The 25,245-nt window shown below is 45.1% G+C and overlaps 1 protein-coding gene across 1 annotated transcript in view; it reads left to right on the top strand.

The window, feature by feature from the left end:
• Nucleotides 1-25,245, top strand: part of CDH11 (cadherin 11) — a 316,887-nt gene that overhangs the window by 243,854 nt on the left and 47,788 nt on the right. Inside the window, exons 3-6 of the mRNA XM_078670443.1 lie at nt 1,196-1,587; nt 6,260-6,554; nt 9,394-9,513; nt 10,348-10,515. Coding sequence (XP_078526569.1) covers nt 1,348-1,587; nt 6,260-6,554; nt 9,394-9,513; nt 10,348-10,515 — 823 coding nt within the window. The 5' untranslated portion in view covers nt 1,196-1,347. The remainder of the gene's footprint in view (nt 1-1,195; nt 1,588-6,259; nt 6,555-9,393; nt 9,514-10,347; nt 10,516-25,245) is intronic.

Genomic DNA, 25,245 nt, shown 5'->3' with positions numbered 1-25,245 from the left:
ACGCCATCTTGATGGAATCGAAGTGGAAACTGAAAGCATTTTCTACTGAGTATACTCCAGTAAATGAGGAAATTAGGGGTCTCAAAACAAATAAGTCTCCCAAGATTGCCACCAGAGAAAAAGAGGTGAAATGTAGCACAAATGGTGCCCAAATATAGCCCCAGTATAGCCCAAAAACACATAATTTTTATTTATTGTCTGCTGTTTTATATAGCACAGACTTGACCCGAAAGTATTGGACTGCTTTATATGAACACCAGTTATATTACACAAGGACAATTATTCACCCATACAGGAACTCACCCACCCCCTTTTTCACCCATAAGCCCCTCACACACGTACTCACAGACCTATATAGCCACTCAGACATCCACTCACACATGGATGCACAAAGGCACACAACCACTCACATAGTATATGTTAGAAGTAGTATCACTCAGTAGCGCACAAAGTATTGTAATTTAACTTTTGTAGTAACTGAGTATATATGTTTAATACTCATAAATATTTAGAAAGCACTCACATTCACTGGATGATGTCATCAGTGATGTCCTTTGTGATAGCATCAGGATGTCATGTGTGATGTCACTGACCATGTCATGAGTATGTAATATGTGAGGTCATAAGCAGTGCATTGCCGGGCGACATAAGTTATAGTTAGCTCAGGTAAGTATAACTACTGAATTTCACTAATTTTGTACGAGTGAAGTCTGTAACCTTTGTTAGAAACACACACGCACACACACACACATATCAATTCATTACCTATACAGAATTCATTTATTTCTAATGCACCAGAAATCATACATATAATTAGTGAAGCACATAACGATACGTGGTTCCAAGATATATCAATGATACCTCTAAAATATATAACCCTAATGTTGGATGCCTTGCCTGCACATAAATTATTCCTATTTAGATGGACATGTATACCCAGCCTCTTTTTTTTCACTGTGTTGCCAATACACAAAATGGCATTTGTTTAGACTGAAAGAGATTAGTGGCACACTTTTCATGTTATATTTTATTTTTGATTATTTTTCAAATCTATGATTTCATGGAATATAGAATCATAGATCCTGTTGGGCCTGACAACTTTGTAGAAATAATCAATCTCTGTCTTATCAATAGACACACCTTTTTAGAATTTTGATAAATTACTTTTAATGGTCTCTTCTTTTTTTTCTTTTAGGTAATGGCCGTCAAATCAACCACTGCTGAAGTTATGACTTTAATATTCTACAACATTTCATATGAAGGAGTTCCCGCTTGAATACTTTCAGTATTTTAGAGATTCCTGGGCTGCTTCAAGGAGTGTTACCTAAAACACTTCCGTGCCTAAAAATGTACCAAAAAATGAAGGAAAACTATTGTTTACATGTTATTCTCCTCTGTCTGGGCATCGTTTACTGTAGCAACGCAATATCGCCGGAAAAATTTAATCATTTACGAAGGTCAACGCATTCACGTCATGAACGAGGAAAAGAAGGACAAGTTCTTCATCGTTCAAAACGAGGCTGGGTTTGGAATCAGTTCTTTGTCATAGAAGAATACACCGGCCCGGATCCTGTTCTTGTTGGAAGGGTAAGCGTTCAAGAAATATTACTTCATTTGTGTACATGTTTTTGTAAAGACATCACAGACTTGTGGCATGTTTAATTTTTGCACGTGGTTGTTGGTGGCTGAAACTGGCAGTCATATTTGTGTACCATGAATTATTTTTCATCATCAGATTTGGCCCGGAGCCGAAGGGAGAAAGGCAAAAAAGGAAGAAAAAAGGAGTAGGAGAAAGTCAGAAAAACAATGACAAAAAGAGAAATTAAGGTTGAGAAAGAATCAGCAATCACGAGTTAAAGGGACTAGAAGTGTAGGGCGGTAACTGGAAAGACTCCTCTAAATTGTCTTATTTAGCTTGGTGGTATGCTGTATGTCACAACCATTGCCTTGATACTGCACTTGTTTATCCTATCTCTATTGCTACAAAACGACTACACCTCTGGGGCCCTTTCACACAATTTCTAGGGGATACCGTGAAGAAAACTTCTTTACCTGCCCTCTCACAACAAGAAGTCTCCAAGCCTCCTTGACCTTCTATTACTTGTTTACAATTATGCTTAATGTATCATTTCCTATAATGTCTTTTAAGATTATGTATTTTTGACATGTATTGTTATTTATGTTTCTTGTGACCCTTCAATCGTATTCATATCCTCTTGTATGATATCTTTTTGTTGTTTTAATGAGTATTGTATATCATTATTACTCTTTATCATAACTTATTGTATTCGTGCATTAACAAATGATTGCTTGTACAAAGTATTATTCTTTGTGTGATCATATTAATATTTTCAATAAACCTTTTCTTGAACTTAAAAAAGAAGTGTAGGGCGGTGGAAGAAAGGGACATAAGATGGAATCAAGACTAGACAATCTTGGAAAACTGTAACCCTGACATTTGGCAGTGTTGTGGCTGACTCATAAGAAAACATTTGGGCCGCTGCATTGATCTCTTGTAAAAATTAAGCACAGACTTGGCGTACAACAAAGACATATCCCCTTCTGCCCTGCAGCGGATGTACTAACTAGTTTCATGTTCTTGATCATCAATCAATCAGACAATCAAGAATAGATATGTAAATAAATATGGTGTTTAACTTTTAATGCTTGTTCTAGTAAATGTTCGTTTTTGCACTAGTTCCAATTTACAGCGAAGTGCAATTTGCACTGACCGTTAACACCTAGCTCTAAAGGAGCACACAGAACGTTTAAAATGGAGGCAATGTTGTGTGCAAAATGCGTACAGATACTCGTAGTGTACATTATTTCATATAATTAACTGTAATCAATAACTCCATAGGAAAAACATCGGTGCCAATTTGCAAACAATTTGCTGTGTGACTTACTGTTGGAGAACTTCTAAATTGCGTAAGACATGAGTAGAACAAGAGTAAATCACTTGTGCTGCAAAATCTTTGTGAATGGTGCCCAGTGTTTGCACCTGGTCCTCATGTGATTCACTACAGGTTGCTTTTGCACCTATAATAATATCAATCGAGCCTATGGATCAGCAGTTTGACCCACTGTGTGCATGCGTTAGTGGTGTCAGGTCACCCTACAAAGGATACAATGTTGGAAAACCTTTTGTGCATATTTAATAATTTAATAAGAAGACGCAGTCATGAGAGGAAATGAGAACAAAACACCAAAATGGCAAAATAAAAGCATACCTCTATGTCCACAGTTCCAGTGATACGGTATAACGTATATATTCAATAAGAAAGATCGCATTTTTGGGAAGTGTTCCATTGGCAAAATAGGTAGAACATGACAATCATTTCTAGTACTGGTGGAGTATAAGAGGCATTTTATATAAATTTTTTCTTCAAACCATATGAATGGCTCTTCAACATGCCAAGAGGATGCAGAAGCGGAGAGGTGTGGCACAGCGGCCAGAGCGGCTGACTCCTGAGTGCAGGACTCATGGTACAGCATCATGTGACTCTAGGCAATAGCTCACTTAATCTCCTCGATTATCCTTAGGAGTGATTAGTTTGCACTTTACAATACCGGATGTATTTATTTATTTAGAATAAAAATAGATCTGAGCAATATAAATTACCAGTGAGCAATAGAAAACAGGCACCTCTCAGAATGGTAATACATCTTTTGGGTCAATCACAATGGAGAAGTGTAGACTGTGCTGGTTTGGTCTAGTGGTTCTTGTGCCTAAAATGAAAGACTGAGAGAACAGCAGTGTTGTGTCCCTCTGAGATATTCGCCTCTCTTTGGCAGCACACCAGAGATCATTCACATTCTTGAAATGAGTGCATGGGGAAACTTCACTTTCTCTTTGATCAAGGATGGTCAAACTCAATTGTGGGAGCATCTCTTTAGCTCTCCAAAACCTGGGTTCCATCTGACTATGGAGGCCCACTGGTGCATGTTACCAATGACCAAAGACATCAATGACCTAAGCACAGACACGTTTTTCAAGGCAAGAGCTAAGTGGCACCCATCTACCAAGATCACGTCCAACCAACCACCCACCCCCGATACAATGATTGGGACATTAAGACTCTTGCCCCTTTTTCTCTAACTCAACCCCTGTCCTTCTCTCTGACTACCTCTACGTCTGACTGTCTCTCTACCTTTCTACCCCTCCTTCTCTATGTTATACGTTTCTTGCTGGTGTCACTTTCTCTCCTATATTGCCTAGTATTCTTTATCCTGCACTCTATTGCTACGTCCCTCTAATATACTTTTACACCACTCTGTCTTCATTGCCTCCCTTTCCACGTCTCACTTCTCAACCTAGAGACTGATCCACTCCCTTCCATTTCCCCACTTCTGGAAACGAGGACACCTTGCTAGGTGCAGGCCCTTTGGTGCTGATTATCCTATACATTCAGTGTACTTCCTAATTTATGCTAGGGGATGAAATATGGGGATATACATGACACAGTCAATAACCTAGCCTACACGCAAGGGCAGAGCCAACAAATAGTACTTAGGGAGAAGAGAATGAAAGATTGTGCCTAGCTAGATTAAAAACAAGAAAAGCATGATTTAGCACTTTCATCTATTGTGTTTTCTGAAAGTTTAAGGCACTGTTCAATATTGTTTGGGATCACAAAGACTTGAATTAACTGAAAATTGGTAATAAATGTAATGTTGTTCCGAACAGGGGACTCCTAAATATTTCTTGCCCAGATCCCTAAAAAATTGTTACGCTGGCACCGCCTGAGCACTGTCCGCATCCAGATGCAAACACAACCTAATTGTTTGTATATGTGTCAATGTTAATGTGTGCATTTGGCATGAAAGAAGAGAAACAAGCTCCCTTTTGTAATTTCATAGACTGGACAATGTTTTGCAGAATGGGCACCAAAGCATTTTGAGTGCGCTACATTTATATAACAGGGCACAAAATGAAGCATTCTAGTCACACCCTATTCTTTGTGGTAAATTTGACCTTCAGCTCGTTTAAAGAGAACGTATTCACCAATAAAGGTATTTGGCTCTAGAAAGAGATACTATACAATCAAAATTGTTTCAGCTATTCAATACAGACTTTTTTTTTTGCAATTTACTGAAAGATACTCCATCAGTGTAACATTCCATAGTTTATGTAGTACTTTTAAAAATGAGCCACCACCAGCTAAGCTTTGTTGAACTGGGAACTCTCTGTCAGATGGCTTCTGATGAATGCAGTATGCATTGTGGACTGTGGTAAATAATTTTCTGCTGGTGAAAAACAGGGCTTAAAGCCTTGGTGCATCATGCACAGTCTGCTTGTCCCATTTTTAAGACATCAGGGGCCAGATGTAGGAGGCCAAATACTGGTGGGTAATGGCCGTTACCGACCGGTATTTGGAGTTTCAGATGTAGGGGGCCTTAAATTTACAGATTCGGTATATTTACAGATTCGGTGAATTTACCGATTCTGTAAATTACCGAATCGGTAAATTTACCGAATTGCAAATTTGTGATGTAGGTGGCACTGAAAGCAGTGCCACCGGCCCTTAAGAATTCGTTATTTACCATGACATACTATGTCATGGTAAATAACGAATTCCTGTGTACATGCACATCTGTGCATGTACACCTGTGCCATGTGGCACACATACATGCCCTAAGGGCATGTATGTGTGCCACATGGCACACAAGCCAGAATCAGGGTTGCAACAGGGTGTCAAAGTGACACCCTGCCCCCCCTTGCAAATTCGGTAATTTTACTGAATCGGTATTTACCAATTCGGTAATTGATATTGATTCCTATGGGCCTCAAGGCCCATAGAAATCAATGGCAATTACCGAATCAGTAAATACCGATTCGGTATTTACAGAATCATACAGATTCGGTAAAAATTACCGAATTTTATCCTACATCTGATTTACCGAATCTAGAATACCGAATCGGTAAAATTCGGTTTTCTAGAGTCGGTAATCAGATTTACCTACATCGGGCCCCTAGTGCTTATCTACCAGGTTTGGAGAGGGGGATTAAAAAAGCGATTATTGAGGGTGGATCTCTACCGTTAGCACTTCCTCTGCAATTAATGTGGTTATTGATGCAGTTCTCGGTCACATTTGGTATTATAGACTAAGTAAGGGAGCCCCGTACCATAACTTCAATGTGCAATGGTTGCACAATAGTCATAGTTAATGAGATTTGTTTGCTCTCTAAAGCACACGTATTTCAACTTCACCTCATTTTGTAGAAATGAGTGTAAAACTCTGTTTCTATTTTTGATAGCTTCATTCAGATGTGGATTCTGGAGATGGAAAAATCAAATACATTCTCTCAGGTGAAGGTGCAGGAACCATTTTTGTTATCGATGACAAATCAGGAAACATCCATGCAACCAAGACACTAGACCGCGAGGAGAGAGCCCAGTACACGCTCATGGCTCAAGCAGTGGAGAGGGAGACAAACATACCTCTGGAGCCACCTTCAGAGTTCATCGTGAAAGTCCAAGACATCAATGACAATCCACCTGAGTTCCTGCATGAAACCTACCATGCCAATGTGCCAGAGATGTCCAGCGTGGGTAAGTGAATCTTCCAGGAATCTGTTCAGATTGCAAGTATATTATAAAATGCCATGTTTAGGTCGAACCTGGGCAGCGCATGCACTGCGGCATGCTGGATTGGAGTACGGAATAGAAGCCCTGCCAGTCTCCGCCCATACTTGTCGATGGTTTGTGTCAATGTCTTTCGTAAATGTTGGCTTCTTATTCTTTATTAGGCTTGTTAGACCATCCTTAGTACCGCCTTGCCTTCATTCATTACCTCCCATGAGGACTGGCCATTTTTTAGTCTGTAAGCACTATTTTCATTAATGCGTTTCTCCTACTGCAGGTACGACATGCTTTCCTGCAACATTCAGCACACCATGCGTGCTTTCACTTTCTAAGCAGCCCGGGACAATGGTGGCCGCTTCTTTGAATAGGTCTCACATTTGCAAAAATTTGACTTATTGACATTGTACATGACAATGCCTTTTATTTATGTGTTAATTATCAAAACATATCAATAAAAAACATTGTCATTTACAATGCCAATAGCTTAAACTCTTAACAAATGCGAGACCTATTGCATTGCAGATGCTTGTATTAAAGATGTATTTATTTTTGAAAATAAGTCGTATATGATTGCTTGTGCAGATCAAGAATGACAATTTAACTCAAATAGAAACAAAATACACACACTGCAAACGAATAAAAGGAAGTTTGAAAAGCGCCAGCATCTGGAAGCCATAAAATCTGAAACTAGCTGAACACAGATTTGAGAAGATCACCCTGGCTGATCAGGTTAATTAAAATCAGCCAGCAGTAAATACATTTTAAGAGGTGACTGGTTCCTTACAAATCGGTCTGCTGCCGCCTGAGAGGCGGAAAGCTTTTGGCTATGCATCTTGAAAGAGCCTACTTCTGGTAATCCGTTTGCACATTCGACATAAGTATGTTTGCCATTTCTCAAACCGTTCAGGTGACCTAATCCTTTTTTAGGTACTTTAACTTCGAGCTGTGTCCGTTTCTGTGCTCTTTATCCTTCTTTCTGCATGTTTTATTGCATGTTACACTCCACTGATACCAAAACTCATGCGGATCAAGTGTCTGATGCATTATTCAATAGACGTTCACATCTATAATGTGGTTCTCTTCACAGCCTATCTAAACTTGGGCACTGACTCAAATTGCAATAGGCGCTGCTTACCTTTCACCGATAGATGCGTGTAAAACATGGACATTGCGCAGTTATGTCATACTGCGGCTGAGGCGTTTATCACATAATTATGGAATTAGTACACTTGCCCCAAATTTTTTTTGCATATTTTGCAGATTTCAACAAAACAATTGTTTTAGTTTAAATAGATCCAAATGTGTTTAAAAAAAAATATATATGTATTTGACCCAAACCTAGGTGCAAGCGGTTAAATCGTGAAAAATGGGGTAACATCGTTATAAAGAGGCTGCCTCTGTTAGCAGCTCTGTTTCTCTGCACAGGACGATGCAGCTTCTCGGGCAGCCTGCAGGGTTTTTCCATGTCAATTTCACAGTAATGTGGTAGTAACATGGAATTGGAATTTTTCACAGGACACATAAATGAATGTTCGTAAACACACACACCCACACATGAGAGAGAGAGAGAGAGAGAGAGAGAGAGAGAGAGAGAGAGAGAGAGAGAGAGAGAGAGAGAGAGAGATGGTAAGCCGGTTATGTTTCAGTTATTATTGTGCCCAAGTAAGTTGTACATTGCCCTATACACCACATCTGAGTATTCTGCAAATGTGGAGTCGCGGTATAAATTATGGAGAAAAAAAGTTCTCACTACGTGTTACATCCACAGTTGTCAGCTGGATAATCACTAACAAGCAGAACCTGAACAGGAGGGTTTAGAGCTGCCCACTCTTAATATCTAATTACACACACATGTCTGCAGGCTACTATAAAATAGGCCCAGTGAAGTGCTGGGGCGCACAGGGCAGTAAAGGCTTAGCAGGGCATAATTAAGAAGTGTTGCTGCTGACGTGCAGTGCAAGCGGATTGGATGGTGACTCTTATTTTTCGCCACGCTTTGTAAAAACCACAGCGTTCCTGGAAGCGGATTCCATTTATCCTGAGGCTGAGTAAACATTGATAAGTAGCTCAGTCGGAATACTCAGTTTTCAGATCAAGATTTTTTGAGGGTCTAAAATGGTTAGAATATACCGGATTCTTGTTATTTTGTTGATTGTCAACCACTTGTAGGAAGAATAGTATCCCTAATCTGCAGCTGAACAAGCACAACATATACAAAATGCTATAAAAATTGAAATTTTAGCTGAAGTCTACTGAATTTTCTATATGACGACCCTTCATTAACCTCAGTGACTGTGGCCATGTTTATAGTTTTGTACTCAGAATAATGAGCTTTCAGGTTCTTCTTAAACAACAATATTAACCCCTTGCCTGCTTATGACGGAACCACCCCTTCATGAGCCACGGGTGGCGTGTGCTCATGACGGCGTAGTTCCATCATGCTGCAGACGCTCCGCCCACGAGGCATTAATACCCTGCCTGTGCGGGTGAATTAATGAGCGGGTGGGACAGTGAAGGAACCATGCCGTCATGAGCACACGCCGCCCGTGTCTCATGACGGCGTGGTTCCGTCACGAGCATAGCAGGGCTGCGCTCACCCCCCAGCCCCGCTGCTGAATTCGCACCGCGACCATTGGGTTAAATAGAACGGGCTTTAGTTTACTGTTTGCAGCGTTCTGTGTCTGTGAAAAGAGCATCCTTCAAATCAGAGATTGTTTTTCTGGAGTATAGCCTACATATTTAGACTTCACTGCTCCCCTTACCTGATCAGAGGTGTATTTTTACACATAGTTACTTTTTGTTGTAGGTACGTCGGTCATACAAGTCACAGCTTCGGACGCTGACGATCCAACCTACGGCAACAGTGCCAAGCTAGTCTACAGTATTCTTGAGGGTCAACCTTACTTTTCAGTGGAAGCACAAACAGGTAAGCCAGAGAATTTTTAATTCCTTTTTACTATGGTCAAATTTTTACATTTTGATACACTGAGTTGATGTCTAAGGTGCATTACATTTTATGATTGACAAAGGGCAAACATTTAAAGGGTGTGGGGCAGATTTATCAATCTTTCAGGCAGGGCTATGCTGCAAGCCACCTTACTGCACTGTGCTGCGTGAAAGGGCAGGAATGTACCGTACTTAACATTTTTACAGCACATTCCTGATTCCTGTCCTTTCCTAGTGCTGGCACACTTTTGGCTTTCCTAGTGCCAATGCAGGCACCCTTGCGTCATGTTGCAAAGAGGCCTAAGTTGTAGACAGGAATATTTTTGTGCCGGAATGGACATCTTCCTGCACAAAACAATCCTGAGAGGCATTTTCCTCTTTCTGCAGCACACATAGAAAAAGGAAAAAACAAGGAGAAATAAAGAGATGTGTCATTGTTACGCCTTACCTGGGATGGCATAGCCTTTTGACGCATTCCCAAGCCTAGCATTAATGTTAAATCTGGGAATACACCAGAATCCATGGATTGATGCGTGGGAGCACCCATGCTCCATACATGGACCGCCTCCCTTGGGCAGAGTAACACAAGCATCGATTTGCAAAGTCTTGCCTTACTCTAGTTTTATCAAGCCATGCAGGGCCCCTCAGTGTGGCCTTACGTGGCTTGATAAATCTCACTTATGTTTTGCATCTCCCTTGCTCCCCCTTGCATGGCGCAATGATGACGCAAATCCTTGATAAATATGGGCCTGTGTGTTTTGTGTGTTGGTGAATTTCTAAAATATTTGATCATATTTCTTCTTTCTACTCAAAGGTATTATCAGAACAGCTCTTCCAAGCATGGATCGTGAAGCTAGAGAGGAGTATCATGTTGTCATACAAGCAAAGGACATGGGAGGACACATGGGAGGACTCTCAGGGACAACCAAAGTTACAATAACTCTTACCGATGTCAATGACAACCCACCAAAGTTTCCTCAAAGTAAGCACATGGTTTTAAGATTAAATTGTTAGGAATTTGAGAGTATCCAGTTTAAACACTCTCCAGGTTTTGATGCCTTTGATGGACTAACTGAAAGTAACATTTTGGAATGGTGTATTGCATTTGCTTTTACAGTTTTGAGGTTGCAATTAAATACAGCGATCTAAATATTATCTGACTAACATATTGTGTCCTAAATGTAATTTACGAAAACATTACCCTGTTGGAGTTAATACGAGAAAATCTGTACCCAGTGGAGCAATATTTTTGTGAACCATATCTAACCCACTATATTTATGTGTCATGATATGTTTGTTATCGATATTCTGACATACAACCAGGATAAGGGGTACAATACCTGGTTGCAGTTAATTTGTGCCAGTGGTTGCAGATGGTGGGCACCACCTCTTGTTTTATAGGAACCAGGACTTATTTGGAATCTTCCGAATTTGACTCAGAGTAGGAGAGAGAAAAATACAAAAGGGAGAAATAATGAGGAAGAAAATGAAAGGTAGAGAAAGCAGGTAGGAAGAGGCTTGCAAGGGTGATATAGGGCGACAAGAATGAATGAATGAATGAATAATGTATATAGCGCATCTGCTGCTTCCTTGGAATCATCTTGGCACTTTATCGGTTGTGGAAGTAGGAACTCAATTATGTTTCACGAAACTGAAAGGCCTTCAGTTGGGCCTTCAACAGATTTTCACTAGGGATGTATCGATGGCACAGTGGTAGAGCATTCTAGAGACTGGGAGCTAAAAAGGAAAAAGATCTGCCACCAGATCTAGTTTTCTGCACTATAGGGACACACAGAACACCGCCCCTTCTCATACCTCCTGTGAATACTTATGCCTTGATGTCATCAGTGAGAACAAACCTGTATGTTCACTACACATCACGTACCACCCCCCGGGGGACAACCTCCTCTTCTCCCAACAACTCATGGACACAATATCTATCAACGCAGGACGGCAAAACACACAAATTTACCTTGGTGACTACAATCTCCACTGGAATGATAGCAGTGACGCAGTAGTTAATAGCCTCAAAAATTTCCTTATCGCTTCTGACCTCACGCAAATTTGCAACACTCCAACACATGACAAAGGCTCTATCCTCGACCTGGTCATCTCCAAAGAAGGCATGTGAGAAGTTGGCCTGGTAGGGGATGTTTCCAATTCTGGAACCACCTACTACCTGACCAAACAATCCCTTATGGTGTCTGGTTGTAAGTCAACCTTATTAGACAAGCTATCCTAGGGGTAGCATGGACTAAGCAGCCTAAAGGCTTAACTTAAGAGGTCGTGTTAAGCGAGCTGTTTTACCACATACAATCCTGAAATACCAAATGAAAGGACACCACACAAGTATATATTATAAAAATATATGTGTTTATTACTAAAAACAATCCCCAGTATTCTTTATGAATAAAGGGGCACAAGCGTTAAATCAAAAGCACTGTTTAAACATACAAGTTGCACAATTATGGATGAGGGCGGGTGGCCACTCAAACCATATACTAAACAAGTGGTATAAGAGAGGCCACTCGAACAGTGGTTAGGCCTAGGGCCTAGGGAATCGCTGGGAGCAGTCAGGACAAGCAATGCTGAAGTCGGGAATGGCCCTCGGGATTCGGGAGATGTGCGGAAAGCGCACGCATGCACCAATGTTAACCAATGGTGCGTAAAAGTCATAGAGTTAAAGTTTAAGGACACTTCCGCTGAACCTAGAGGAACAAAACTTAACACACAGACCCTAGAGGTGTGCACCAGTGTGGGAACACCGGCGGAGCAAAGTTACCTCAACCACAGGAAGTGGGTGCACAGGGTCGAAGTGGCGTCGGGTTTTGACACGCAGGCTCTTGGTGCTTGAAGCTGAAAGGGCTGCAGGCAGGTTGAAGATGAAGTGTCCGGTGGAGTCCAAGGGTGGACTCAAGTTGTAGAGTACCTGAAAGCAGAGGGGACAGAGTCTGGGTCACTCAGCAGTGACCAGGGTGGAACCAGGACGGAACCAGGCAATGTCGGGCGCAATCAGGTGGTCGTCGAGGAGCTTCTCTCCGCTGTCACGTGGGCTCTGGGGCATCTGCGACGTCCAGGAGCAGGTCACGATCTGTCCCACGCAGGCTCTCACCGTCGGTGCAGTCGGCTTCAAGTTTGGAGCAAACAAGCCTTGGTAAGAGCAATCAACACGGGATCGGAAGATTGCTTCTCACTCGGACCAGGAAGGTCAGAGTCGGGGCTCCTCTTCAGGGGAGCTGGTGTGGATCTGGAGCAACCAGATTCACGAGTCTTCTTTGTAGTTTCGTCGGCACAGGGACCACTAGCCAGCTGGCAAGTGACCGGGCCAACGCGTTGAGCCAAATAGAGCCAAAGGGCCCCACGCAGCACTCGTCGAGTGTGGAGGGCTGAACTTCGGCTCAAGAGCAGCTCAAGATGGGGGCTTCTCAAACCCCGGTGCACAGCTTCGAGGGTCACTCGTGGGCTGCACGGTCAGCGTCTCGTGGTCAATTCAAGATGGCGTGCCCCACGCTTCCGGTCGCCTCCACGGGTCTCAGCTCTGCAGGGACTGTGGATCGGGCTGTTGGAAGGCAGGCAAGCTTGATCTCGTCAATCTCAGTCGCTCGAGTTCCGGCGGGAACTGCAACTAAGTAGACGTCGAGGGCTGGATGGTGCCTGCTGCTGCAGGGTGGTCACTCCTTGACCACAAGGGAGATTCTTCGGGCTTCCACGATGAGATGGAGGGCGAAGGGTCCAGAATTGCGTTTCAAATGTTTCTTCCAGGTAATCTGATGTGCATTGGCACTGCTCCCACTCTTATTCCAATCTGGGGGGCGTGATTACCTGCTAGGTCCCCTCCTATGGGTGGGACCCAGGAAGTGGGTGGATACACCCCCTTCCTTTGATCCAGGCCGCCCTGGCACGAGGGCTGGAGTGCCCCAGAACCGGTTTGGCCGGATTATGCAAGGGGCAGCCTTGTGCGCCCCAGGCAGTGTCTGGTTTCTTTCAAACCTCCCTGCTACAATACACTATCTCCTGTCTGGAGGGCGGTGACACCCTCCTGTGACAGGAAACCCTTTGTCCAGGACCCATTTGGTCGAGTTTCGGTCAACTGCAGGGGTCCAGACATTTGTCTGTGGCAGAGGCATCCATTTTGTGGATCTTAAGGTCTTTGGAGAAATTAACCGCATTTAGTAAAGGAACATGTCTTACCCCTCTAGAGGGGTGGAATGCCATCCCCGTCGCCAGAACTGGCGAGGGGATGGTATTCCAAATCGTATGACACCTTACACGACATGTTTTGATAAAGCCAAACCAAAGTTGCTAAATAACCGCGAGGATTATAAGGCACTTAATAGTATATGGTATGGCATTATCCTGAAACAGCTTAGGGATTTGTTCCCGACAGCTGCAGACAGGCTCAGCTCATGCTAGAGCTCCATCTCACATAAAACCACGCACTCAGCCTCCAGGATTGATGAGGCCTTCTATAGGAGTGGCTCACAGGTTTACATGTGTCCAGATATAGGTTTAGATATAGATATACTATACCTAAGCAAGGGGTGTTTACACCACCTTACCCCAGCTGAGTGATCAGCCAGTTGTGTCAATTTAAGAACCAGCCAGGGGTGGCAAAAGATATGCTGCAGCCCCTGGTAGGCCTTGGTGGCCCCTATGCCCTGTGCACCTATAGTGCATTCTACAGGGGCTGACAAGGAGTCCATTTCCAATTGGTATGTGCCTATAGCACATGTGTCATTAATTTAGTGAGAGAACAGCAGGCTGGGGGTCTGATCAGCAGGCCCACAGCCTCAGTAGTCGAAAACCAGTGAAGCAAAAAGCAAAAATTTGGGGTGACCATAGGATAGCAGACCCTACTCTCCTACACAACCCCCCCCCAAACGCAGGGACATTAAACTAACCTTGACCAGATAAGTCTTCATGTTCTAAGTGGAAGTACCTGGAGAGACCATCTGCATTACCATGGTCAGTCCCTGGGCGGTGCTCCACTGTAAAGTCCATCCCCTGTAGGGAAATGGACCACCTGAGCAGTTTGGGATTTTCACCCTTCATCTGATTAAGCCATAAGAGGGGCTTATGGTCTGTCTGCACCAGGAAGTGAGTTCCAAACAAGTAGGACCTCAACTTCTTTAATGCCCAAACCACAGCAAAGGCCTCCCTCTCAATGGCTGACCAACGTTTCTCTCTGGGAGTCAGCCTCCTGCTAATGAAAGCAATAGGCTGGTCTTGACCATCTTGATTAAGTTGTGAGAGCACAGCTCCCACCCCCAACTCAGAAGCATCTGTCTGAACAATGAACTGTTTGGAGTAGTCAGGACTCTTTAGGATAGGTGCAGAGCACATGGCCTTCTTCAGGTCATCAAATGCCTTCTGACAGCTAACTGTCCACTGAACCTTTTTTGGCATCTTCTTGGATGTCAAGTCATTTAATGGTGTCACTATAGACCCATAGTTTTTCACAAACTTTCTGTAATACCCAGTCAGGCCCAAGAAGGCTCTGACTTGTGTCTGGGTAACTGGAGGAGCCCAGTCCTGTATGGCCTGGATTTTGCTTTCCAGTGGCTGAACCTGGCCTCCACCTACTAGGTGGCCCAGGTATACAACCTTACTCTGCCCTATCTGGCACTTAGTGGCCTTGATAGTTAGGCCTGCCTTTTGCAGGGCCTCCAAAACTTTCTTTAGGTGGATCAGGTGATCCTCCCAGGTGGAGCTAAAGACAGCAATATCATCTAGATAAGCTGCACAAAAGTCATCCAACCCAGTAAGGACTTGGTTCACCAACCTTTGGAAAGTGGCAGGTGCATTCTTCAAACCAAAGGGCATTACCACAAACTGATAATGTCCACTAGGGGTAGAGAATGCTGTTTTGGCTTTTGACTCCTCAGCTAGTCTGATTTGCCAGTAGCCAGCTGTCAGATCAAATGTGCTCAGAAACTTGGCAGAAGCCAATCTGTCAATGAGCTCAACTGCTCTTGGAATGGGGTGAGCATCTGTCCTAGTGACAGCATTGAGACCCCTGTAATCCACGCAAAACCTCATTTCTCTCTTTCCATCTTGGGTATGAGGTTTTGGCACCAGGACTACTGGGCTGGCCCATGGGCTCTCTGATGGCTCAATCACTCCAAGCTCCAACATCTTTTGCACCTCAGCCTTGATGCAATCCCTGACATGATCAGGTTGCCTGTAGATCTTATTCTTGACAGGCAGACTGTCACCAGTGTCCACAACATGGGTACACCAGTCAGTCTGGCTGGGTGTGAGTGAAAACATTTGCCTGTGAGCCTGCAAAACTTGTCTGCAGTCCATCTGTTGCTGGTCAGTGAGGCTGCCTGCCAAGGCTACTCCATCAACTGAACCATCATCAGGGTTCTGAGAAAGCAGGTCTGGGAGAGGGTCACTCTCTTCCTCCTGTTCCCCATCTGTGGCCATGAGCAAGCTCATGTCCTCCCTGTCCACAAATGCTTTCAAGCGATTCACATGGATTACCCTGTGAGGGCTCCTGGGTGTTCCAAAGTCTACCAAGTAGGTGACTTCCCCCTTCTTCTCAATAATAGGATAGGGTCCACTCCATTTGTCTTGGAGTGCTGCTGGAGCCACTGGCTCCAGTACCCATACCTTCTGTCCTGGTTGGAACTCTACCAGCACAGCCTTTTGGTCATGCCAAGCTTTCTGTAATTCTTGGCTGGCCTCCAGGTTTTTGGATGCTCTTTCCATGTACTCAGCCATCCTGGAGCGGAGACCAAGTACATAGTCCACTATGTCTAGTTTGGGCTTTTTGAGAGGTAACTCCCATCCTTCCTTCACCAAACACAATGGACCTCTCACAGGGTGGCCAAACAAAAGTTCAAAAGGGCTGTAGCCAACCCCCTTCTGTGGGACCTCTCTGTAAGCAAAGAGCAGGCAGGGTAAAAGAATGTCCCATTTCCGCCTGAGCTTCTCTGGTAATCCTTTTATCATGCCTTTAAGGGTCTTGTTAAATCTCCCCACAAGCCCATTGCATTGTGGATGGTATGGGGTGGTAAACTTATAGTTTACTCCACATTCCTTCCACATTGCTTTCAGATAGCTGGACATAAAATTGGTGCCCCTATCTGATAACACCTCCTTTGGAAAGCCCACTCTTGAGAAAACTGCAATGAGGGCTTTTGCCACCACAGGTGCTGTTGTGGTCCTCAGGGGAATAGCCTCTGGATACCTGGTGGCATGATCCACTACCACCAGTATGAATCTGTTCCCAGATGCTGTTTGGGGGTCCATTGGACCCACAATATCAATTCCAACTCTTTCAAAGGGGACCCCCACCACAGGTAGTGGTATTAGGGGGGCCTTTGTTGTGCCACCTGACTTACCACTGGCTTGGCAAGTGACACAGGAGCGACAAAACTCCTTGACATCCTCTGACATGTGAGGCCAGTGAAAGTGTGAAACAAGCCTGTCCCACGTCTTGTTCTGGCCTAAGTGTCCTGCAAGGGGAATATCATGGGCCAAGGTAAGAAGGAACCCCCTAAACTGCAGAGGTATGACCAACCTCCTGGTCATGCCAGGCTTGGGGTCTCTAGCCTCTGAGTAAAGGAGTCCATCATCCCAATACACAGTATGGGTACCTTTGGCATCCCCAGCAGCCTCAGCAGCAGCCTGCTGTCTGAGGGGTTCAAGGGAAGGGCAATCTAATTGAGCCTGCCTCAGGTCTGCCCTTGAGGGTCCCCCTGTCCCCAGAAACTCAACCTGGTCAGGTTCAAGCTCCTCAGAGACAGTCTCCTCTTGGACTGCAGAATCAGTTTCCTCTGAAACTTGATCCTCAACCTGGGGCAAGGTGGAAGGCTGGGCCTTTCCTCTCTTGCTCCTTCTCTTGGGTTGTGGCTGGTCTATTGTTTCAAGATCCACCACTGGTTCAGGAAGGCACTTCTTAGCCTGAGCCCTTGTCATGGCAAGGACATGCTCTGAAATCCCTAGCATTTCTGCATGAGTCCTGTACTCCACTTCTGACCATGCTGAGCTTTCAAGGTCATTGCCTAACAGACAGTCTACTGGTAGGTCTGCACTCACCACAACTTTCTTTAGGCCATCAACCCCTCCCCAGGAGAAGTTCACAACTGCCACACTATGGGAGGTAGTGGAGTTGCTGGCGTTGGTCACTAGGTAGCTCTCACCTAGTACAATCTGTCCAGGGTCCACAAAGCCAGGTGTCACCATGGTGACACTGGCACATGTGTCCCTGTATGCTTGAGCCAGTTTCTCATTAATTAAGGGAGTCTGCCTGTATTTGCCCAGGTTAGTGGGGCTTACTGCAGTGGGCAACTCAATGTCCACATCATACAGGAGAACTGCCTGTGTAGGGATTCTGACTAGGCCAGATCCTACTTCAATACCCAGGGTCAACCCAGCTACACCCTTGGACTGTGTTCCACCACTGCTTACTGTACTTGGGGTTGCAGTTGCTTTAGGAGCTGTAGTGGTGGGAACTGGATTTGCCTTGGTGCACTCACTGCCCCAGTGTGAAACTGATTTGCAGGTATTACACCAAGGTGTCTTTGGACCTTTGTTCTTCTTCTTCTTGTTACCATTTTGGGAACCACCCTCCTTACTATTAGTTTGGGGGCCTGAAGACTTCTGGTCTTTTTCTTTATCTTTCTGATTCTGGTTACCACCCTTCTGGTCTGTTTTCTTCTGGTCACCACCTTGGTTCTGGGGTTTCTGCTTAATCCTTGTTCTGACCCATTTGTCTGCCTTCTTTCCCAATTCTTGGGGAGAGGTCAGATCAGAGTCAATAAGGTATTGATGCAACAGCTGGTTTGTACAGTTATTAAGGATCTGTTCTCTCATTATAAGATTGTACAATCCTGTATAGTCTGAAACTTTACTTCCCTGCAACCAACCCTCCAAAGCCTTAGTGGCACACTCAACGAATTCAGTCCAGTCTTGAGTCTGTGCTTTTTGGGTGTCTCTGAACAACAACCTGTATTGCTCAGTGGTTAGGCCAAACCCTTCAATAAGAGCACTCTTCAAAACAGAGTAGTTTTTGGCATCCTCAGGTCTAACTGTGAGGAGCCTGTCTCTCCCTTTCTCAGAAAAGGAGTACCACAAAATTGCAGCCCACTGATTCTCAGGAACCTGCTGTACCATGCAGGCTCTCTCAAGAGCAGTCATCCATTTGTGGATGTCATCCCCTTCTTTAAAGGGGGGCACAATTTTGGTCAGGTTTCTATTGTCATAGGCCCTGTCTTTTTCTCTTGGAAAATTGCTGCCACCAGTGACATCTAAGCCACTTAATTTCTGCTCTCTTGCCAAGGCAAGTCTAGCTTGAGCCAAGGCTACCTCCTCCCTCTCTATCTGGAGTTTGACAGCCCTCATTCTGGCCCTATGTTCTAGCTTTTGAGAAGCATTCATGCCTCTCTGTGATTCTCTGGAGGCACTAGAAACATGAGAGTCCCCTGAGGGAGATCTCACTCTTCTGTTGCCTGGGAGAATAACATGTTGGGTTCTGGGGAGGTGCTGGCCCTCTCCATTCCCCAGTAGGTCCAAGTTGGCCTGGCTAAGCCTGGCAACTGGAACCTGGCTACCCTGATCCTGAACTTCTAAGTCCTCAACATCTGAGTCCTCATCTAAGTCATCATCATCCTCCTCCTCCTGAGGGGGATCAGTTTCAGGGGGGTTCCCTCCACTTCCTGTGTCTAGGGAAGCTGCCTTTGCCTTTTCTAAGTCATCCTGTTCTAGGATTTCTACCAGGATTAGGCAGGTGGGGCTTCTGCCCCTTTTTAACCCTCTTGCTTTGCACAAGGCAATCAAGTCTCTGCGGGTTAGCTTGTCATATCCAAAAGTTGCCTGGGTAGGGTCAACTGTCACAGGAGCAGACCCTGAGGCTTTTCCTGTGTCAGACATGGTTACTAGTGAGGTGTAAGTGGTGCACTTACCTACACTAAGTGTTTTCCTACTGTACCTTGCTAGTTAGTTGTAGTCAGGGTGTGCTAATCCCTTCAACCTACAACTACTAAGTTCAGTAGAACTTAATATGCTAAGCTTTTGATTTATATGTACCTAGAGGTACTTGATGTGATCTTTCAATTTGATCTAAAGATTGCAATGGTAAAACAACAGCAAGCTCAAATCCGCACCGCTGCTCACCAATGTGAGAAGTTGGCCTGGTAGGGGATGTTTCCAATTCTGGAACCACCTACTATCTGACCAAACAATCCCTTATGGTGTCTGGTTGTAAGTCAACCTTATTAGACAAGCTATCCTAGGGGTAGCATGGACTAAGCAGCCTAAAGGCTTAACTTAAGAGGTCGTGTTAAGCGAGCTGTTTTACCACATACAATCCTGAAATACCAAATGAAAGGACACCACACAAGTATATATTATAAAAATATATGTGTTTATTACTAAAAACAATCCCCAGTATTCTTTATGAATAAAGGGGCACAAGCGTTAAATCAAAAGCACTGTTTAAACATACAAGTTGCACAATTATGGATGAGGGCGGGTGGCCACTCAAACCATATACTAAACAAGTGGTATAAGAGAGGCCACTCGAACAGTGGTTAGGCCTAGGGCCTAGGGAATCGCTGGGAGCAGTCAGGACAAGCAATGCTGAAGTCGGGAATGGCCCTCGGGATTCGGGAGATGTGCGGAAAGCGCACGCATGCACCAATGTTAACCAATGGTGCGTAAAAGTCATAGAGTTAAAGTTTAAGGACACTTCCGCTGAACCTAGAGGAACAAAACTTAACACACAGACCCTAGAGGTGTGCACCAGTGTGGGAACACCGGCGGAGCAAAGTTACCTCACCCACAGGAAGTGGGTGCACAGGGTCGAAGTGGCGTCGGGTTTTGACACGCAGGCTCTTGGTGCTTGAAGCTGAAAGGGCTGCAGGCAGGTTGAAGATGAAGTGTCCGGTGGAGTCCAAGGGTGGACTCAAGTTGTAGAGTACCTGAAAGCAGAGGGGACAGAGTCTGGGTCACTCAGCAGTGACCAGGGTGGAACCAGGACGGAACCAGGCAATGTCGGGCGCAATCAGGTGGTCGTCGAGGAGCTTCTCTCCGCTGTCACGTGGGCTCTGGGGCATCTGCGACGTCCAGGAGCAGGTCACGATCTGTCCCACGCAGGCTCTCACCGTCGGTGCAGTCGGCTTCAAGTTTGGAGCAAACAAGCCTTGGTAAGAGCAATCCACGCGGGATCGGAAGATTGCTTCTCACTCGGACCAGGAAGGTCAGAGTCGGGGCTCCTCTTCAGGGGAGCTGGTGTGGATCTGGAGCAACCAGATTCACGAGTCTTCTTTGTAGTTTCGTCGGCACAGGGACCACTAGCCAGCTGGCAAGTGACCGGGCCAACGCGTTGAGCCAAATAGAGCCAAAGGGCCCCACGCAGCACTCGTCGAGTGTGGAGGGCTGAACTTCGGCTCAGGAGCAGCTCAGGGTGGGGGCTTCTCAAACCCCGGTGCACAGCTTCGAGGGTCACTCGTGGGCTGCACGGTCAGCGTCTCATGGTCAATTCAAGATGGCGTGCCCCACGCTTCCGGTCGCCTCCACGGGTCTCAGCTCTGCAGGGACTGTGGATCGGGCTGTTGGAAGGCAGGCAAGCTTGATCTCGTCGATCTCAGTCGCTCGAGTTCCGGCGGGAACTGCAACTAAGTAGACGTCGAGGGCTGGATGGTGCCTGCTGCTGCAGGGTGGTCACTCCTTGACCACAAGGGAGATTCTTCGGGCTTCCACGATGAGATGGAGGGCGAAGGGTCCAGAATTGCGTTTCAAATGTTTCTTCCAGGAAATCTGATGTGCATTGGCACTGCTCCCACTCTTATTCCAATCTGGGGGGCGTGATTACCTGCTAGGTCCCCTCCTATGGGTGGGACCCAGGAAGTGGGTGGATACACCCCCTTCCTTTGATCCAGGCCGCCCTGGCACGAGGGCTGGAGTGCCCCAGAACCGGTTTGGCCGGATTATGCAAGGGGCAGCCTTGTGCGCCCCAGGCAGTGTCTGGTTTCTTTCAAACCTCCCTGCTACAATACACTATCTCCTGTCTGGAGGGCGGTGACACCCTCCTGTGACAGGAAACCCTTTGTCCAGGACCCATTTGGTCGAGTTTCGGTCAACTGCAGGGTTCCAGACATTTGTCTGTGGCAGAGGCATCCATTTTGTGGATCTTAAGGTCTTTGGAGAAATTAACCGCATTTAGTAAAGGAACATGTCTTACCCCTCTAGAGGGGTGGAATGCCATCCCCGTCGCCAGAACTGGCGAGGGGATGGTATTCCAAATCGTATGACACCTTACACGACATGTTTTGATAAAGCCAAACCAAAGTTGCTAAATAACCGCGAGGATTATAAGGCACTTAATAGTATATGGTATGGCATTATCCTGAAACAGCTTAGGGATTTGTTCCCGACAGCTGCAGACAGGCTCAGCTCATGCTAGAGCTCCATCTCACATAAAACCACGCACTCAGCCTCCAGGATTGATGAGGCCTTCTATAGGAGTGGCTCACAGGTTTACATGTGTCCAGATATAGGTTTAGATATAGATATACTATACCTAAGCAAGGGGTGTTTACACCACCTTACCCCAGCTGAGTGATCAGCCAGTTGTGTCAATTTAAGAACCAGCCAGGGGTGGCAAAAGATATGCTGCAGCCCCTGGTAGGCCTTGGTGGCCCCTATGCCCTGTGCACCTATAGTGCATTCTACAGGGGCTGACAAGGAGTCCATTTCCAATTGGTATGTGCCTATAGCACATGTGTCATTAATTTAGTGAGAGAACAGCAGGCTGGGGGTCTGATCAGCAGGCCCACAGCCTCAGTAGTCGAAAACCAGTGAAGCAAAAAGCAAAAATTTGGGGTGACCATAGGATAGCAGACCCTACTCTCCTACAAGGCACCACTCAACTTGACTCAATCCAACCTTGTGACTGGTCAGACCACCATATTATCACATTCCTCATCAAGGAAAAAGTAAAACTCATCCCGGTGCAATACGCCATGCCCAAAGTTTGGAAAAGAGACATGAAGAAACTCAATCCAAACTCTCTACCCCCTAACAGCTGCAATCTCCTACTCCCCCCTACCGACGTTACTGACGTCCAGGACCTAACTGACCACTATCTCAACTCCATGGCCTCAATAATCAATGAGGCCGCTCCAATGCAACTGAAAAGAGTATCCACTAAGATATCCAACCCCTGGTACAACGGGAGTCTCAATGAAGAGAGAAGGGCTATGCGAATGGCAGAGCGCACCTGGAGATCAGTCCCCTCGGCACTGCATCTTAAAACTCTGAGGAAAAAGAGAAATGCATATTTCAGGAAAATAAAACGCTCAAAATCAGAGTTCTTAAGACTCCAAGCTAGACCAAGCAAAAAACCGTCCAAGTAAACTGTTCGAGCTAATCCGATCTCAATCTAAGGAACAACCCCCAGCTGTCGACATTATGAGCACTACTCCTTCCTGTGAAGATTTCTCATCCTTCTTTAACAAAAAAACTGACAATATAAGGAGAGACCTCCTCAATGACGCAAGCCTTTACTCAATATCCAACTGCATAACTCCCAATAAACTAAAAAACAATGTGACCTGGTCATCCTTTGACACTTACTCTGAAGAAGAAATTGACAGAATACTCAGCACCCTAAAACCATCCAATCACCTCACTGACCCTCTTCCTGCTAACGCCGTAAAAGACTTCATCCCTCTGCTACTCCCACTCTGGACTAAAATTATCAATAGCTCACTACCACAAGGAACCATCCCGGACTCCCTCAAAGTTGGACAAGTTACACCTTTACTGAAGAAACCAACAGCCGACCCCACTGATCTAAACAACTACCGTCCGATCACCAACATTCCCACTCTCGCCAAACTCTTAGAAAAATGCGTCCAATTACAAATGACAAAGCACATAGAACAGTTTGATCTCCTGAACCCACACCAATCAGGCTTCCGAGCTGGGCACATCACTGAAACCGCTATGACCCACATAATTGACGATGCCATCCAAATCTTAGATCAAAATAATACCTGTCTCCTCATCCTTCTTGATCTCTCTTCAGCATTTGACACAGTGAAACATGAGAACTTACTCGATCTCCTAAAGACAAGAATGGGCTTCTCTGGGACTGTGCTTCGCTGGTTCACTTCCTTCCTACACAACAGGTCTCAAAAATTCAAGAGCAAAAACCTGATGTCTTCCCCAGTACCGGTTTCGTTAGGTGTCCCTCAAGGATCCTGCCTATTCCCTACTTTGTTCAACCTAGTTATGGAGCCTCTCACCACCCTGCTACAAACATCCAATGTACACTTTCACATTTACGCCGATGACACTCAAATATATCTCAAGTTACATTCCCCCAAAGACATCCTGAGTCTGAACTCAACGATCAGAAGCACCCAATCCTGGCTGGCCGATAACCACCTCAAACTCAATGCTATGAAGACTGAGTTCCTCCTAATCTCACCTCCCTCGAAAATATCCTCCGCTCAAACATGGCTTAAGCACCTAACAGCACTCAATGTCCAACCGACCATCGTGGACTCAGCAAAATCCTTAGGCATAACACTTGACACCAACCTCAACATGCAGCAGCATATCAGCAAGGCTACCAAGGGGGCGAACTTCCAAATAAATACCTTGAGGAAACTGAAACCCTTCCTTCCAGCAAAAGACTTCCAAACAGCAGTACAAGCTCTAGTCATTCCTCGCATAGACTACGGCAGCGTGGCCCTCTGCGGCCTCCCCCTAACGACAACTGCACCCCTCAGAGCGTCACTAAATGCGGCAGCGAGACTCATCACTGGATCAAAAAAACACTTGCATATCTCCCCTGACTTCAAATCCTTGAACTGGCTGCCCCTTGAAGCCAGAATACAGCTGAAAATTGCCTGCATGACGCACAAGGCTATTCACCTGAAATCACCCAGCTACCTCTCTCATAAGTTGACAATTTCCGGCGGGTCCAGAACCACCAGGAGCACAAACAATCTTCTGCTGAAACCGCGAAGATTCCGGAAGGAAAAAACTTACAAACGCTCCTTCTCTGGAATGGCGCCCAGGATCTGGAACGCACTTCCTCCTGAAACGAGGCTCATCTCCTCCTCCCTTCTTTTTAAGAAAGAAGTCAAAAGTATCTTTATGGCTAAATACACTTGAACAATGCGTTTGTCTTACACTGCGAACAGTATTCCAGTATTTTATTATGATATAGCCTATATATTCCTCTGCACGTGTGTTTTTGACTTATATTATTCTAAAGTGCTTAGATCCTTTTTTCTCCATCTCTGTATAGTTACAGCGTTTTGTTGTCATACGTTCCAACTATGCCTTGCTACCTCATACCTGTACTATACGTAATATTTTTGCTATGTACATGAACTTGATGATCTTGATGATGATTACACCTGCCTCTGTAAAGCGCTCTGTTATCTGCAAAGATCTTGTTCACGCTATATAAAACTTTCAAAATAAAATAAAGATTATGATTGGCTGATCGGAGTGACCCTGGAGGGAGATCATTTTTTAGCTTGTCTTGGATGTGCCTAGAGAACCCAAAAATATCTCTGTACTTACAGGAGGTGTAGGATGGTGAAGAAAGAGCACCAGAATGGATCAAAACTAGGCAACCTTGGTTTTCAGCATTGGTATTCAGCATTATTGTAATTTAGCAACACCGGTAGTGTGTTCCTAATTACAACTTTGGGCCCCTGCATTTTATTATTTATTTTTAAAC

Source organism: Lissotriton helveticus, chromosome 12 (genome assembly GCF_964261635.1).
Source record: "Lissotriton helveticus chromosome 12, aLisHel1.1, whole genome shotgun sequence".
Lineage (NCBI taxonomy): Eukaryota > Metazoa > Chordata > Amphibia > Caudata > Salamandridae > Lissotriton > Lissotriton helveticus.
The sequence above is the reverse complement of the archived record's forward strand: the minus strand, read 5'-3'. Positions and strand labels throughout refer to the sequence as shown.